General features: G+C 41.9%; 1 protein-coding gene across 1 annotated transcript; it reads right to left on the bottom strand.

The window, feature by feature from the left end:
- Nucleotides 1-16,099: 16,099 nt before the first annotated feature.
- Nucleotides 16,100-18,124, bottom strand: kcna4 (potassium voltage-gated channel, shaker-related subfamily, member 4). The gene has a single exon (XM_071534267.1). It carries the CDS (start codon nt 18,122-18,124, stop codon nt 16,100-16,102), a length of 2,025 nt encoding a protein of 674 aa, XP_071390368.1.
- Between the last annotated feature and the right edge of the window lie 44 nt (nt 18,125-18,168).

The following is an 18,168-nucleotide window of genomic DNA, read 5'->3' as shown; positions in this document are numbered from 1 at the left end:
TCGTAGGACGGGAAAGGGCAACTTTACTGGTGGTGAGGGCTGAAAACGTTTTTTATTCACTCTGAGGGGAACTGAAGGTGTGCATGCACAGTTTTCTGAAACTCACATGAACTCAGCTAATTTATAGCATATAGTTCCAAACAAATTGTCACTCCAAAGAGAGGAGTTCACTCACGATGGTTATCATAAAAGATTAAACTAGTGTGCACTTTGAATGTGTTTGAATGTTGCTAGCTAGGCTGCACAAAAACATTAAAACTGAGGAATGTGATTGGATGGGAATCAGATTAAGAATGCAAATGATTTGGTCTTGGCCTTATTGTGCGTTCATGTGTTGATGGGAAAGTCCGACATTCAGGACTTCCAAGTCGGCTGCTAAACAGCGTTGCATTCATGTGCTGTTTTGTCGGATCAAATCAAACCCTGAAGACGTACAACAAACAAACACTGACCTCCTGCAGCTAAACAAGCTAATTTGATGAGCTTCAATCAAATAAATGTTATGTTAGTCTGGCTAGCAACAAACTTGCAATAAAGGAGCATCTATATGTTTTCTAGTGTTGACTGACACAAAACCTGATTTGTTTCGCCTTGATGAGAAGGTTAAAGGTCACCATCGCCTCATAACTTGGAAACACCGGTAGCAAAATTTTGAGTTTCCGACTTAATCATCCGACTAACACATGAATGCACAATTAGCTAAGGCCAAAAGTGAAAATATTCACTATACTCTGAAAGTTGTACATCAGATCTGATTGTTTTGGGATCTAAATGTTCATCACTGTCTCAGGACATTATGCATCATTTTCTTCATGTCCCTGTTGTTTTGTTCAGCTGCAGGTTGTGGATTCACTCCAGCTTCTAGAGATGGGATGCAGTATGCATGGAAATGCTCGTTTCTAAAGAAGCTGCAGGGTTTTTTTTTAACCCTTATACTGTCAGGCAAGAACGCTCAGAACATTAATTAACAAGAAAGGCCTGGAAGAAGAGATGAGAAGATAAAGGTGAAGGCTTGGAATTTTCTGCATTGATGACAGATTTACTTAATTATCACAGTCACAGCTAAAGAGGCTGTGACAAGGCGGCTCATACCTTGTGCAATGTAAGGCTATAAAATACAGTATACTGTTTATTGTGCAAAAAGATCAAGTTAACAAATAAATCGACTGCAAGCACTGTGCAGAAAGATCCCAAAGACTCCTGGTTTTCAATTCAGACTGGACTTGATCACATGGAACCAGACACTAAACAGCTTGAGCTTTAAATAAAATAGATTATTAGAGCTGAATTGTGGAGACATCTGAATGGTGGAATAAAAAATCTTCAAACTTATTCAAAAAATGTCTTATGTAATCAAGAGTTCATGCCACTGAAGGAATTTCTCCTTCACATAGGCAATCCACAATTTATGCAAAATGATACAGTTAAATAGTCTATTCGCTTTCAGTCTGATGCTTAATTTTGAACCGTTTACTTTTTTCCTGCACACCATACTGTATATAGTATGCAGAAGATTTATGGCCCTCACAATGAGATACTGTGGCTGGAGGAAAAAACAACAAATCAACCGTTTGTTAATTGTAAAAATTAAATGGAATTTTCCATCAATGCCTGAGTAGCAATGTAAATCTACCAGCTGTAGAGTCCCTCTAACGAAAGAGCAGAAAACCATGACTGTATAAAACCAAGACTTGGCTGGAGGGAGAAAGGATTTACTGTTAGTGGCCTGAGAAGTAAAACAAAAATCCTAAAAGAGGACGTTGTGGTTTCTCTGCATAATCCAACAGACGTCAGTGAAAGCCTTCCAAAATAGTTCTGTGGACCCGGCCCAAATAAAACGAAAATGCAAAGTCTCTTGAACATAGGGGTTGTTGCTTACAGAGCAGGAGCATGTTTTTCACCCTGGGGCAATTAAAAGCCTTCACTGACCCTCTGAGGGATGAGTGAAGCCAAAACTAATGAAAGGTGACCATTGGGAGACTTATTTACACATCACATTTTCTTATAACATGTCATGCTATTCATCAAATCAACCACCAAATGATTGGAAAGCAAAAGGTTTTATACCACAACTCTTTTGAAAAACACTCCTGCAGTTCAACATTGGGCTCCTGCTCCTGCAATTAACCGATATCAAATCCATGAGAGAATCGCCAAGTAAACAAACAGTTAAATTAGTTAGTATGATGTAAGCAGCTGGAAATAGACTGCAATCTCCACCATCTCACATATTTTATGTAGCCCTCTACTTTCTGAACTTGATCATAATTTCATGGTTTCGCTCTGTAGTCATCATATTAAAGGCAAAGACCACAATTTATATCTGCTTTTTCTCTACTTTGAATGTGAATACAGGCTGGAAAACTGGATAAAATGAGCCTGAACCCAGGACTCATGCAGTTACAAGGGCATGATAACAAAAGCCTGACCCATATACCGCCTGTGCAAAGCCCACTAAACTGAAGTTAGAGGTTATTAATTTGCATATATAAAAATGATGAAGACACAACAGAAAAAAATAACAGATTTTGCAGCAGGGGAGTTCAAAATAAAACAAAACAAGGGGTTTCTAAAAAAAGATCTCACCTCAAAAGATGACATCCAGATGAGAAAAATGGAGCTAAATTGAACAACATGAACAAAAAAAAGACAGCAAAACTCAACAAGGGATAGAAAGGTCTAATAACAACATCTATGAATGAAAGGTAAGGGGCATCAATAAATTAAAACAGACCTATTGCAGAAAATGAAATCAAAGGGAAAGTGTGGAAGTGGGAGGATGTGTGTAAGTGTGTGTGATCAAAGAGAGAGAAAGGGAGGGAGGGAGGGAGACTGTTGTGCCACTGAGGGAAAACAGTCTGGTTAATCACACAGGTCTCCAGTCTACATTCAACAAATATATTTGTTTAAGATGGAGAGAATATTTGCTTGATGAAAGAGTGGTGTTCTTGAGGAGGCTGGCAGCAAATTGCGCAGCTGAAGCAATATTGCAAACTGTGAGATATCGGTAAACCGCACTACAATACAGAGGTGACAGACATGTCGGATAAACCAAACCACAGATCTTGTTGATGATAACAAGAAACTTCATCTCTTTATTGCCTACAAGTTGACTCGTTTTTTTCACGACTCTAAGGAATATAGTTGATTAAACCTGGCTAATTTCATTCATTCCTTCCTTCTCATTATTAATGTATTTATGTATTTAGCTGCAAAAACAATGAAGTTAAAGTGATGCTGAACTTTTTCTGTAGTACCTTGGGTTGTGTAGCTTCCTGGCTCTGATATAACCCCGAAATCAGGGATTCTCTGTTATCTGTTGCTCCGGTGGAGGAGATTGGAGAAGTGCGAAAAAAGGTGGGAGACAGGACTTTGACAAAGCATATTCTGCCAATATATAAACAACTAGTCTCTCTCTTTTTTTCACCTATTTACAATTATTGATAAACGTATTATGTTCTTCATTCCATCGGCATAAGTTTCCTCTGACCAGATTTCACTGTTACACTTGTTTAAACTAAAAGGTTTAATAAACATAATAGAAAGCGATTCACTTATCCACAATTCAGCAACATGACTAGTTTTTTTTATACTGTATATTGTCATATTTTCTTTGTTCACCTTCGTTTATTTGCTAGAAGTGGGCTTTTGAGACTTGTTCCACCATGTAATGGCAGTGAATGGAGAGAGAAAAAGACGCAGTTCTCCAATCGTCTCTACCAGAGGAACAGATAACAGAGAGCCGACGATTTTGGGGTTATATCATGGCCAAGAAGCTCCACAACCCAAGATACTATCAAAGTTCAACGTCACTTTAAATTGTTAATGTTCAGGGATATTTTGGTTAGTTGGAACCATTTGGAGATTTTGCTCTGCGCCAGTGTTTGTTTTTCTACATAGACTTGGTACGTTATCTTGGGGGTTTTTTTGGTCGCTGATGTGCAGTATACAAGGAACTACAATGGCCCAAGAATGGAGAACACACCATGTTATCATCACCCTATCCAATGTCCATCCATGTACAAGCAGCCATTTGCTCACAGTTATGAATATCTACAGTACCTGATCCGCTTTTTCAGCATAACCAGGCACACAAAATATATCATATCCTGTGTGTTTCAGTGTAGAATAGGGAAACAAGGAATGTAATTCTTTGTGGCAATCAGTGCTCATCAGTCTCGCCTCCAACCTCCATCTCCTCTCGCTGCAGCACATCCTGAACCCACCGACCAATAAGACTGTTCAGGGCCTCGACCCTGAGAATACATTTAATCACATGAAAAAAATCAGAACGGCAAGAGTATATCCCTCTGTGCGCATGAAATGGCACTACAACGTAATGGCACACAGCGATTCCAATGCACAATTACAAATCAAACCATTGCTATGGAGCTAGATGAAGTGTGTGGGGGATCTTGGTCTTTGTCGACCATGAATCTGACTCATCGTCATGTAAGCGAGTCAAGCCCCGGCAAGCTGATTGGTTGTGTACAGCATTCGCGTGCGCACACATGCACATACCCGCACAAACACACATACACACACATGCATACACACACACACACACACACACACACACACACACACTGAGATACACCCGAGGCCCTTTAGAGCAAGCATTAGTCACTCCACATAAAAGCATCCAGTCACTCCAAAGCAGGAGAGCAGAGAGAACGAGTGGGAGACAAGGTCTGTGGAGGTCTGGTCATGGCAGCCATTTTCCAACATGTACAAACACTGCTATGGCAGGACAACAGCTGACAAAGCTTTCATGTTGGACGGCCAGGCTCAAATTTACATAACACTGATCAATACAGGAGGAGGCTCTCTCTGATCCAGGCTCATCTAGGATCTGTATCTTCCATGTCCACGCTGGCCTGGAGTGACCATGGGTGAAACTTGAGGTTGGCTGATTGTAACCGATGGTGACTGAACACGTGGCAGTTATGTAACTTGACATTACCTATCAGCGTTCGACATTAATGGTTGTCAGATTGTCCGGGACGAATGGAAAAAATATACTCAGACAAATGCCACGTATTTGTCAAACGGACAAGTACAAAAAATCACAATTGCATGGAGGAAAGCAACAAGCACTCCTGATCTGATTTAGGCATATGTTCTCTCTGTGCAACAGTGTGTATTGGTGTATGCGCCTCAGTAAGTAGTATGTCACCACTATCTCACTGTGTAAGGGCTGGTTCACATGTGGCATCATTTGAGTGCGCAAATCCATTATTTTCAATGTAGGTGCACTGCAGGCGCGCTTAAAAGCAAGAGCGATGGAGTCGTGGTGCACACTTTCCGAGGCGGCTTGTTTTTTTGTTTTTTTGGCACAACCATGGCACATTGAGATAAAAATATCTCAACTGTTTGTAATGACGCAAGTGCATCATACTTGTTTAAGGCTCCCCAGAGCTGTATGACCTGTCCAGTGTACATTATTTTTATTCCAACAGAAGGACTGATGCCTGGAGGAATATCAGCTCCAAACTTGGGATGTCTGGTGTATTTTATAGTACTCATAGGTAGTCTAGTTAGCCTATACTCTAGGTCTAGTAACGTTAGCTCTAGGCTATCGTTGATGGTGACATTTAAAAGTTAAAAAAGGATGCAAACGGCCTGCCTTGCGTTTCCAAAGCGTTGCATGTGAACCTGGAGCACAGTCAGCTGACCTCCATCCGGCTAATGAACTCTTAGGCTAGTCTGGCTACTTACCAGGTAGGTGCCTCTTTTAGGACTTTTTTATGACTGTTTTATATGATTGTTTTTATGACTGTTTGACTATAACAGTTTACTGTGTTTACTGTTACTGTCTTGATATATGCCTGTGTGTATGTTTGATGCCTCCACACTTGAAGTTCCTAGTGGAAAAATTTGGTTATTTGAATCTGAATCTGAATCTGAAGCCAAGGTTGCCGTGTCCTAACGTTAGCTACCTGCTGCTGTGATCACTGACAGTGAGACAGATTTATAGCAAGCAACAAATTGCCAGTTAACCAACAGGACTCCTTTGATACTGTACATTAGCCAGTTGTCTACCAGAGGGATAAACACAGCCAGCTGGGGTTTACTTATTAGCCTTTTCTCCACTGCAGGGCTAAAGGGGCTCACCTGGGCTTATTCATTATCTATATTTGAAACTATATTTCAAATGAACAATTACAGAGCTTTGATATTGAGTCGTGGAGAGGATGCTGAGCTGAAGGACTGATCAGCCCAGTCTATGTATCCTCTTCTGTCAGCCTGTGTTTCTGTGCCTGACTTTTAGTCTGTTGTCTAGTCCAGTCAAGTCTATTCTATTCTTTTGTCTAGTCTGTAGTCTTTTTAGTCAAATTGCTTGGTTTAATAGTATGCAATCTACATTCAATTGCAGTTCTCCAATTGGTTTCCACAGCTACTGAACTCAGGAATGGCTGTGCCAGTTTTACAAAACCTTTTTGGAATCATTTAAGCATCCAAAGGCTGAAATTAGTTAACTAAAACAATAGTAAATCATATAACATAAAGTTTCATACCTCTGGTGATTTCACACTAAAAACAAATTGCAGCGTTAATATGATTGTAACTCTAATGAGCCTCATGTATAAACACTGTATGAGAACAAAGAAGTGAACACATCAACAAGTGAAAAGTGAAAATTTGTGTTCATAAAACTTAACATCTAAATCCAGTTTGCCCTACTGTGAGCACTGTTCTCTGCCTCCATGTGGGACACGTTCCAGCTCACTGCCTCTAGCACACATAGACCAAATTTCCAAATAAGAGTGATATGTGGATCAATCAAATCCAGTGAATAGCATGGTATGATACAGCATTAGCATTATGGCCTTGTGTAGTACCATTTGCATATTTCGTCTGCGCATCAGTCTTATTTTTTGATGCGAGGAACCGCATTTGTGCAGCAGGGCAAATGGGGGACTTGGACATGGAGTTTTCAGTTTCGGAGAAAGTGGATTTGAACAACAAAATCGAACTTTTGACCTTCTGTTTTTCACATATATCTGGTTTGTATATTCTCAAAGAGGAAGCCACTACAACAGAACCCATTTTCGCCCAGCTGCTTCTTGCCGCACGGTGTATGGTCAAGACTTCCTCCAAAGGTTTACATGGGTCGCGTTCATGACAGCAACATCTTGAGGCCATTCAGGCAAACTAATCACTTCTTACCATTTGACAAACTTTCTTTCTTTATAATGCTAATACGTGTCTACAAACAATATCTGCTTTTCTCCACAATCAATCAGTACCAACCACAGAGATCAACAGCACAGCCAGCAAAGCTACAGTGTTTAAGTTTACTGCTTTCTATTTTTTCTTTTTTTGAATGGTTGAATGATAAATGACATGCTAAACAGGTGAATATTAGGTGCTTCAACATCAATTTGGGGGTATTTGTGGGAGTTTATGGGTGTTGATAGTACGCCTGGTCATGTATGCAAAAATTCCCCACTGTTTGTGATTTAGAACGAGCAAACATACATCGTTTGAGCGTTGCATTTACGTTTTACACACGAGGCCCCTGAGGTGCATGCATGCATATCTAGGTGATATGCATGCATGCATAGGATGAAGCCCACCCTTCACCCTCCAAGGCTTTCGTAAACACAAACTGATGAGTGTCTGTTTCATCTGCTCTTTCCTTAACTCTCGGCTCGATGTATGATTCCCACAGCTGATGATCTGCATCTGTGGCCCCTCCAAAGTTTACAGGACCAGCAGGGCGCCCGCCCTCTAGTCACCAGCTCATCTTCACAGAGAGAGAGAGAAAACTTTTTTATGGCTGAGCAGCTGCTGCATTTAATCAAATCTCGAGCTTGTTCATAAAAAGCTGCAGCGCTGTGGGGCTTTAGGTGGCACTCCGGAGAATGAGAGAAAAAACGGCCTCAACTTGATATGACAAATCTTTGAAATGCTTACCTTTCCCAATGCCATGACAAATCGGTAATCCTCTGTTGCCCCAGATTGTCTGTGTGTGACAGCAAACTTAATCAACAATTTGACCACACATAGTTCTGTCTATACTGTAGGTATACAGGGAAACAGTATACCTTATCGTATTTTAAATATTTATTTTTGTAATCTATATTTCGGTTTATAGATAAGCCATGCACCAACTGCTAGGTGAAATTCCTGGTATAAAATAATACAACTGGTGATGCTGATACATCTGACAAAAATTTTGATTCTAATTTTGATCCTATAAAAGCAAATCGGCATCAAGGAAAACTGCTGTTATTGTTATTATAACAGTAAGCCACTCAACTGTAATGGCACACAAAAGCAGCTGATTTAGCTGTGAGTGAGGAAACCCAACACGAAAGCATATGTGTAATTAGCAATACAATCTACACGTCTAGAATGAAGTAACATAATAAACCCTGGGACGCTGTCAGATTAATGCAGCCCATTGGAAAGATCAGCTGAGGGGATACAGTGTGGGGCCCGAAGAGTCAGGTTGCTATCTTCAATAGAGGCACATTATGCAACTGCTAAATGGAAACCACAAGGCGGTTTAAACTTACACTGAGGCTTTAATCCCAAGTGTACATTAATAACTGCTCTGGTCAGACAGGGCTGTGAACACTATATGGAAAATGGGATGTGACAAACACAATTTGTCATTAATAAATAAATTAATAAGGGCTGTCAGAGTTTGACAAAAATGATTGTCTGATGGTCCGGGGCCATTAAGACGTTAACTTAGGCCAGTAGGCTGGTCAGTGAAAAAAAAGGTTCTGGTGTTATTATTTCTCACCTGGTGGTTAAAAGCCTGTTATCTCTGCCTCACTGCCACTGGCCCACTCTCCACTCTGTTGTGCTTTTTCTGACCAATCCGATTGGACACCAGCTCAGCATTAATCAGGGATCTGGCAACTCAGAGTTGTGTGGAGCGGAAATGGCGGTGGGTACTTTGAATTACAAAGCTAAAAGTCAAAGAGTATTTCTTTCGTTGTGGAATCAACTGCTTCCTTGGGTTGAAAATGATGAATCAATCCTGTACTGTTTGAACCGTTTGTCGGTGATTCCCGAGTAAGGCAGATCGAGCTGGCTCGTTTTTAAAGAGGCCAGCAATTACCATAAAGACACACTTGATGCCTACGACAACAGCCGGCAGCATCTATCCTGTATGTTGGCAAAGCGGCCAGCTGACAGCCTCTTATCAGGTCTGATTAATGTATCGGCAAGACGGATGAATGGAGAGACTTAGCCTACCAGCTGAATGATTTTCCCCTCTGTTTTTTGTTTTGTTTTCATGTTACTGCTGGTTATCAGTTAGTGTCGAGGGCTCATCTATAAATAGAATAATTGCAGCGAGACCCAATTTATACTTTGGAATTGAACTTGATATTGAATTTCATTGGTAATGCCCATCTCTAGAAATAGAACAATACTTTACATGAACTCTGAGCTTCATGACAGCTACATGGCACATCCATGAATACCTAGAGCATCCATTATACATTCAAATAATACTAATGCTATTAGTGACCTAGCATTGGAACAGTCTGTCAATATATTGAACCATTACATGGCCATAACATTGGCCATAACATTTGTGTTGTGAAGCTGTTTTTTGGACACTACTGGTCATCATATACACCAAACGTTCATATTACCCACCTTTCCCTGTGCTTCTCATTTTATTCTTGGGACCTGTGCTTACAGTTCACCAATTTGCAACCTATTTTCTGTAGTTGCTACATACTAACTACTATTAACTCACTAACAGGTTACGTAGACTGCTACAGTCGCTGAAAAGACATTTGACTTACACTAGCTTGATAGCTCATGGAAAAAGTATTAATGCATGTGGCATGAACAAAGCCATGTACGCTACGTTGTTAGCTAGTTAGCTAAAAGTAGCTATTACAATTAAAAACTGGCCAACCAGTAGCTAGTAAAGTAGTAGCAGCTAATTGGCAGCTAAACTCTAATGGTACGTTCAGATTACAGGCTACAAAGCAACAGGGAGTCTCTCATTTTAAATGGACGCCAGTGACACAAAGCTACAAACAGAAGTGTGTAAAATGTGCCGGGTGTGTGCAGCTACAAATTGAAGTTCAGGTGGCTTCAACTTTTTTCCACACTCTGATGATGCGGTGAAGCACGAACCAATCAGAATAGAGGGAAAGTATATTATATTACTTTATTATGTACTTGATTCATTATTTTAATTAACAAGAACGATTATTTGCCAGATAAAATAAAAATAAGACAAAAACAAAGCTGTGACAGTATAACGGCTATTCCCAAAGTGGGGTACGCGTACCCCCAGGGGTACTCGCAGTTCCGTCGGGGGTACGGCAAAAAAAATCTGTAGTACCCTCTCTGTGTCAAAAATAAACCCACACTTTAAAAAAACACTTCAGTCACAGTAATTAACAGTCAGCAGTCGCATGATCTTTAGCAGTGTTTTTTTTTCCCACCCGCATTCTGCAAAGACCCGCCCCTACTCTGCCTCTGATTGGCTCTGACCCTGATCCATCTCACTCCTCATGGCTAAACCTAACCAACCAAATATGAGAGTGCTTTTTACGAGGCTGAATAAAGAGCAAAATTGTTAATAACACTGTCATGTCTTCATATAGGCCTATTTTATGTTTGTTATACTTCCTTTTTGTAGCAGGCTTACAAACATGGCAAAATGTAACATCATATGAGAGTTGGCTGTCTGTGGAGGTAGAGGGGGTACACAGCAGGAGGTTGAATGTTTGAGGGGGTACAGGACTTTAAAAAGTTTGGGAACCACTGCAGTATAACATTATTAGTTGCTGCACCCAACGTGAAGACGACATGAACCGTCAACGACCAGTTGGTCAACACTGCTCTCCTGCATTGGTGACAAGGTAACTTGGTACACCAGACTGTTTTGTAGCTTTCGTAGCCCATAATCTTAACATACCATAAGCATAAGTCCTGAGAGAGGAGCTACATGGAGAAGTGGGTAAAAGAAAGGTGTGGTGCATATAACAAACAGCATAAAATGTCGGACAAACAGCTTCATAACACACAACCATGCTGCGTGTTTTTAATTTAAAAATGGTAATTGCCAGAAGGACATTTGTAATGAAATTTCCCCACTGCTTTGTCACAAGTAACACAAAACATGAACACCTTATGAAAACTGACATAATGGTTTGAATCAGTATTCATGAATGTGCCATCTAGTTGGTATGAAGCTGTTTTCTGCATTCAGTGTGTTAAAATAAAAAAAATAGAGTTCATGAAAACGGTTGCCTGAATTTCTAGGCATGGACATCAGTGGTGAAAATCAATATAAATATTTGCTGTAACTTTTCCAACACAATATTTCTAGAGGCTAACCCTAACTCTAATCCTATCATCTAAGTATGGGAATCTATCTCATGGCAAAGATAGGAGTTCATGTGATGGCATAGCTATGATAGCAGAAGTGGGTACTCATATATCATCCTTAGCTCCTGGTATAGCGGTTTTACATAGCCATGTCTCGGCTGCAAGTAGAACTCAGTTTCTGAACGGCTGAATGGGCCTTTTATCAGCAGGGTCAGCCGGGCCTTTAACCTGTGATTGTTGGTACAATTTGGTTTCAGCAGGTTGTTTCAAGCTAGAAGAGTCAACTGTCCCATCAGTCTGTTGTTGTTGAGATTGATGGTGCGGTCAGAAATCACTGGGTGAGATGTTGTGGGCTAAGTGTAAGCCTCAGGATCGGTACAGTGTCAGCTAGGTGTAAGTATGGTGTAGATGAGTATAGATCTGATCAGTGTTGGGGGCGAGTAAAGAGGGGGGTGCAGGGTGGGGTGGGGTCGGGGGGGTCCTGGGGCACTATAATTGCCTGCTGAGCCGTCTGGAGGGGTCATCAGCCTAATTCAACAAAACATCTGTGATTGGAGAAGCCCATTAGATAACTGCAATGTCACACCTGCATACATAAAATGCACAACAGATACTGCAGATACTACACTTTTAGAATCTGTCCTTTAGAATTAATTAAACTTTCAACTCAGTGTAACGGTAAATTATAGCTTGAAACCTTCTATGTCCAAATGTAAATTAGCCAATTTTTACGATTTAATGATTTATAAACCATAAAAACACCAAATGTAACGTAACCAAATACGCCTACCAATGATGTCAAACATTTCCAACATCCACAAATTCTAAATATAAGTGATCAGTCGTGACATTGTGTCAAAGACGTACAACAGAATGTCTCTTTCCTGCACCTGTCCCTCCATAATAGCGCAATAATTTGCAACATTGTTTTAAAAAGAAGTGCCTGTCTAGACAGCAAAATACAGTAATAAAAAAACAAACCTGTTATTTTGTTCTATGCTAGATAATAGTCATGGAAAATGACAGCTTAAATGGACAAACCGAGCAGAAACAGAGGACAGAAAAGGAACACTACTTTTAGATTTGAACCCTTTTAGCTGGAATGTTAAAGAAGATGGCAGATTTGAAGAAGTTGTATCCAAATATTTGTCTTGTACATCTGTTAATCTCGTGGTCCGAGTGGGCATGTCAATGTTTTTAGGCCATAATATCCTTGCAGAATGATTATAAATAAGTGGGAAAAAAGGGTGGAAGTGGCATCAAGACTACTGATGAAAATGCTGGCCGTATAATAGGCGGGGCTAGCATCATCTGGAGGATTTGTGCTGCATCCCACTCTGATGCATTTGTTGGCTCATGCAGGATGTGATGGGAATAAGAGGAGCACAATGGCAGTCTCATACTATGATGAATTTGCCAATTTAGTGGACTTCCAAACCCTGCAAGTAGAGAGGTTTCACATTGTGATGGAAATAGCCAAGTGTTTGATGATGGGTTTGTATTAGTTTCATATTTGTAAGTTTGTAGTGGCCAAGGTTGAAAATGGATGGCCATTGGTCACCTTATTACCCATCCATAGTCCAACAATCATTCACTATACATACTAATGAGGCATAGATCATATTAGTTTTGTCTGTGTCCGAGGAAATAAAATCCAAGCTAAATAATCCCAGTACAAACACTCGGAAGCTAACAATATGTTGATGCAGTTCAAACGTGAGTCTGACCCATAGGGTTCATGAATAACTGAATCACTGTAGTTCACTGTAGTTGGTATATGTATTAGAATGATTCCATTGAGAACACTGGAGCATTGTAAACGATAACATCTATCAATGAGTTTCCCATCATGAAGAGGATACTACTTGTGATAATACTTGTGTTGTGTTCTTCATATAATCTATACCACTCCGAATTTATGTGCAGTGCATTTAGTTTTGTTCCATTTCTCCTCTATGTCCTTTGACAGGCATGAAATACCTTTTGAGAAATACCTAAAAATAACCCTCACTTTGTCACATGGGCTGACCATATGGTCTAAATCTGCACTACAAAGACTCATCATGCACGCGACAATAGGATGCTATGAACAGTCAGAACCATTCAGCACTGCTGTGTGGATAAGGCTCAGGACTGGCATGATATGGGCTATTTTCAAAGTCAGCTCAGTGTCTAGGCCTCAGAATACGCCTGACCACCACACTTGCTTGAAAATCGTTTTGCGAAGTGCCTCGTGCCATAAGCCACATTATGTAAGTGCTGTTAAGTATGAAGAATGAAGACAAGTTGGCTTTGTGCCAGACTGGCAGACTGTTGTGTGTGTGTTAGGGTGTGGGTGCAGGTGTTGTGCTACCATCTTGTATGAAGAGTTCTTATAAGTATATAAACACAGAGCAACGAATTATTGCATGTTGACGCAGTGATAACACGCTGAGAAGCATTGATAGACTGAAGACAGGGTGTTTGAATATCTACTGTATGGATGCAAATGTCCAGATTGTAACAAGCGTTGAAAGAGTGTCTGGAAAACTATGAGGAGAGTTATAAAGCAGTCACAATGTTTTATGGACATAATTATGGGCACATAATATCTCTTGATGCATGTCAATACTCAAAACATTACAAAGTAATGTTACTATGACTTAAAAGGTCAAGTGATAGAAACTTTGGTTTTTACTCTTCAGAGCCATAATTATAATGCTTTAATGGCACATTAGGTGTGCTGTTTGAGTTTTGTTTGGCCACTGAATATCTTGAGGACAATGTACTTATACTATATGTGCTCTGGAAGATAAGAATATTGGCAATGAGAAGATTGGACAGAAGAGAAAAAACAAGAAAACACTTAATTAAAATCAAATATTTTTTTGATGTCAATACAGTTAAGATTGTCACAAACCAGTGACAAATCTCCACACATAGCACTTTCATATTACAAATAACTCACACAAACATCATTTGTCAGAGCCACACTATGAAAATAGCTGCTACTGTTAAACTTTGGCTTTAGTACAAATATTCAGACACTCCATTAATGAACCACAATATCCTTAGCGGTTAACCTTCCAAAAGCTTTGGCATGAGTTCTTGACAGGATGAGCTGACTTCCTCAGTTAAGAGAAATAATTACTGCTACTGTAAGAAAATGTGTTTGGAATATTGTTGTGACTTGAACATCTACCTATGTGCGTTTATGAGTTGGGTAATGGTATAAGAGAAACAGGCCTACTTACATACTGACACCCTGGAATGTGCGCCATTTTCGGCAAGCGTCAATCTATTTTACGCACTATTACGCACGCGTATTCACGCACCATTCTCCAGTAGAGAGGGCCTACAAAGTTTTGGAAGTAAAGGTGCAGATGTGGTATTGTTATATTTATAACTACAGATGGTATGACATGAGTTATGTATTTATTATTGATGCCTTTTTTTAGACATATCTCCAAATTCCCAGGAGAATTATTGGATCGTTCCCATGAAGCTGAGAGCTGTCTTTCCTAATAATATAAATTCATAATCACTGGATAAAATTCAGTGTAAAAAGGAGTACAGTACGTACCTTGGAAGACATTCACATCCTGAAGATCCTCTGTGAGCTCGGAGATAAACATAGTCCTCTTGAGAAAAGTATTTTGTGCACGAAGTCCAGACGAGAGAGGAAGTTGTTCGCAAACCCCCCCGAGGAGTTTCCACAACAGAGTCATTTTTGCTATAGCTTTCCATCGGCGTCCGTGTAAAGGGATATTGTCATTTTGAGGTGGTTTCAATGATACTGGGGGAATTGTGGTCGCCCAGGGTCTAAGCCTGTCCATACAAAACTTGGCATGGCAAGTCATTTCTCCAACCAGTGTAACTCTGATGATTCCTGTGCTTAGCTTTCACGGTTGGTCAACACAAGGCTTCGTTTGGCCTGTTGTGGAAAAGCAATGTTGTATATATGTGGTAGAAATAGTGCTAGCCCTGGTTTACTTGATGACTTGCTGAGTGCTGTGTAGCCTATTAATGTATTGTTGCTAATGTTAGGTGTTGGAGCGGTAAGAAAAGAATCTAGTCTTTTATCCGTCTTAGCCTACTCCTTTCCTGGAGCCCAATTTTTATTGACAGCTTATGAAAGGGGTTATTAATAGGCTTAGTTTGCTGTCTCTGAGGAAGGTATGCAAACAAACATTCTTCAGTTAAGTGGTCAGAGGATGACTAAATTATTGCCATTTTCATGGCCTACAGTTTCTGTCTCTCAGAATAAAACGTCCAAGTCTGCCAGACCCGAGCAAATTTTACAATAGTGCAAACAAATTTGACTTTATTGCATAACAGCAAAACGATCATCTCTACCCTTTCTGTTATTGACAAATGAAACTCATAAAGTGCGAATGCATTAGCCTGTCTTGTCTGTGTTTTTGATTTCATGTCAGATTTGGAAGCCCGCACAGGCCAGCCTAATTGATCAACCCATCAGGCCATAATTGGTCATAATTGTTCCTAAAGGTTCGTCAGTGCGAAGCAGATTTGGGAGAATCTCTGTTTTTTTCTTAGATATCTTCATTCTAAGTAGCCATGAGGGGAAATGAAACATTTTAACCCACCAATTTGTGAACTCTGTGTGTGTGTGTGTGTGTGTGTGTGTGTGTGCGTGTGTGTGTGTGTGTGTGTGTGTGTGTTTGCTTGTGCGCGCGTGCTGACGCGTGCGTAAAACGTGTTTTAGGGTGACCACCTGCTGTTGGGCATACAGTATCTTTATAGGGCGTCTTCTTCTTTATAGAAATGAATCTATTTGTAATCACACATCAGTCTGAATGGATTTTGAGTTACTGTTTTTCCTGCTGATGTCTGTACCGTTCCCCTTACTCGGGCTCTTGTCCAGCCCACAGAGCGACTCCGTCACCCCCTCCTCCATCTCCATATACTCCGCTTTATCGCCCAGCGAGGACCCAGAGGGCGAGCCTTTGAATTTCTTCAGAAAGTCCGGGAAATACGGGCAGCCCGGAGGCATGCTTTCCACCACCGGCGTCTGGTCTTCATTATCGGTCTCCCTGTGGTAGAAATAGTTGAAGTTGGACACAATGACCGGCACCGGGAGGGCGATGGTTAACACGCCCGCAATCGCACAGAGGGAGCCCACTATCTTCCCACCGACAGTGATGGGCTTCATGTCTCCGTAGCCCACCGTGGTCATGGTCACCACGGCCCACCAGAACGCGTCGGGGATACTTGTGAACTGCGAGGTGGGCTCGTCCGCCTCCGCGAAGTACACCGCACTGGAGAACAAGATGACACCTATGACCAGGAAGAAAATGAGCAGGGCCAGTTCCCTCATGCTGGCCCGGAGGGTATGACCCAGGATCTGCAGTCCCTTGGAGTGCCTGGACAGTTTGAATATGCGAAACACCCTGACAAGGCGTATTATTCTCAGAATTGCAAAGCTCATCGCCTGCTGCCCGTTGCCTTGGTGCTGGGCCAAGTCCGTGCCGAGAGTTATGAAATAAGGCAAAATGGATACAATGTCTATTGAGTTCATAATGTTTTTAAAGAAAGCAGGTTTGCTCGGACTCGCAAAGAAGCGGACTATAATCTCAAACGAAAACCAAATGATGCAAACCGTCTCCACGATGAAAAACGGGTCGTTGAAAGGAGTAAATCCGTGGTCAGGTTGGGTCGAGTTGTGTCGTGGCTGTAGGTACTCTTTATCATCCCTGAACTCTGGCAGCGTCTCCAAGCAGAAAATGACGATGGAAATGACTATAACCAACACGGACACGACTGCTATTCCTCTCGCAGGGCTGGAGCTCTCCGGATACTCAAAAAGTAGCCAAATTTGGCGTTTGAACTCGTCCTCCGGCAGAGGTTTTTCCTCCTCCTTGACAAAACCCTCATCCTCCCTAAACTTCAGTATCGCCTCCTCCCCGAGTTCATAAAACTTCACCTCCTCGGAGAAGATGTCAAAGGGGACGTTGGCTGGTCTTTTCAAGCGCCCCCCTGACTGGTAATAATAAAGAATGGCGTCGAAACTCGGTCGGTTCCTGTCAAAGAAGTATTCGTTCCTCAGCGGGTCAAAGTACCTGATTCGTTTGTCGGGGTCTCCCAGGAGAGTGTCCGGGAACTGAGTCAGCGTCTTCAGCTGAGTCTCAAACTTCAGACCCGACACGTTGATGACAACTCTCTCGCAGCACCCGTACTCACTGTAAACATTTTCGTATCCAGACTGGGGACGCCTGTCAGTGAGCGAGACGGTCTCCTCTTCATCATCCATGTTACAGAGAAAACTCGACCTCTTGCTGCCCCGGTCCTCCTCCTCCTCCTCCTCGGCGCCCTCGGCCTCTTCCTCCTCTATCATAATGTCTTCCTCGGAACCGAGCAGCGCCAACTCGGAGTGGCGCAGATCCCCGCCGAGAGTCGTCCGGCTCCGTCTCCACCGTCCGACGCCGCGCTGCTTTTTCCGCTCTCTGAGAACTCTCTGCTGCTGCTCGGGCTCGTGCTGGTGCTGTGGCGGCTGCGAGGAGGAGGGGCGCGAGGCGGTACCGCAGCTGCTGTTGTTGGCGTTGGATGAGGAGGAGGCGGCGCGAGGCTGATGCTGGTGGTTGTTAAGGAGATGAGCGCTCGAGGAGGAGGAGGAGGAGGTGGCGGACCCCCCCACACCTCCTCCCTCCCCACCGGTTCCACCTTCGGCAGCCGCGGCGGCCGCCGCTCGCGACTGGGCAGCCTGGCGCTCCCTCTCGCGCTCCCTCTCCCGTGCGCGAGCTTGGGCATATCCGTAAGGCAGGTGACTGTTGCACCCGCCGTCCGCACCTACCATAGCAAACTCCATTTTAAATGAGAGAGTGATTCGGTCCTTGAACGTTACAGTAATCC

This window comes from Centroberyx affinis, unplaced genomic scaffold (genome assembly GCF_046629955.1).
Source record: "Centroberyx affinis isolate AG114_WGS23_722 - 3 ecotype Tasmania unplaced genomic scaffold, CSIRO-AGI_Caff_v1 ptg002510l_1, whole genome shotgun sequence".
NCBI lineage: Eukaryota > Metazoa > Chordata > Actinopteri > Beryciformes > Berycidae > Centroberyx > Centroberyx affinis.
This window is presented reverse-complemented; position numbering and strand designations above follow the sequence as displayed.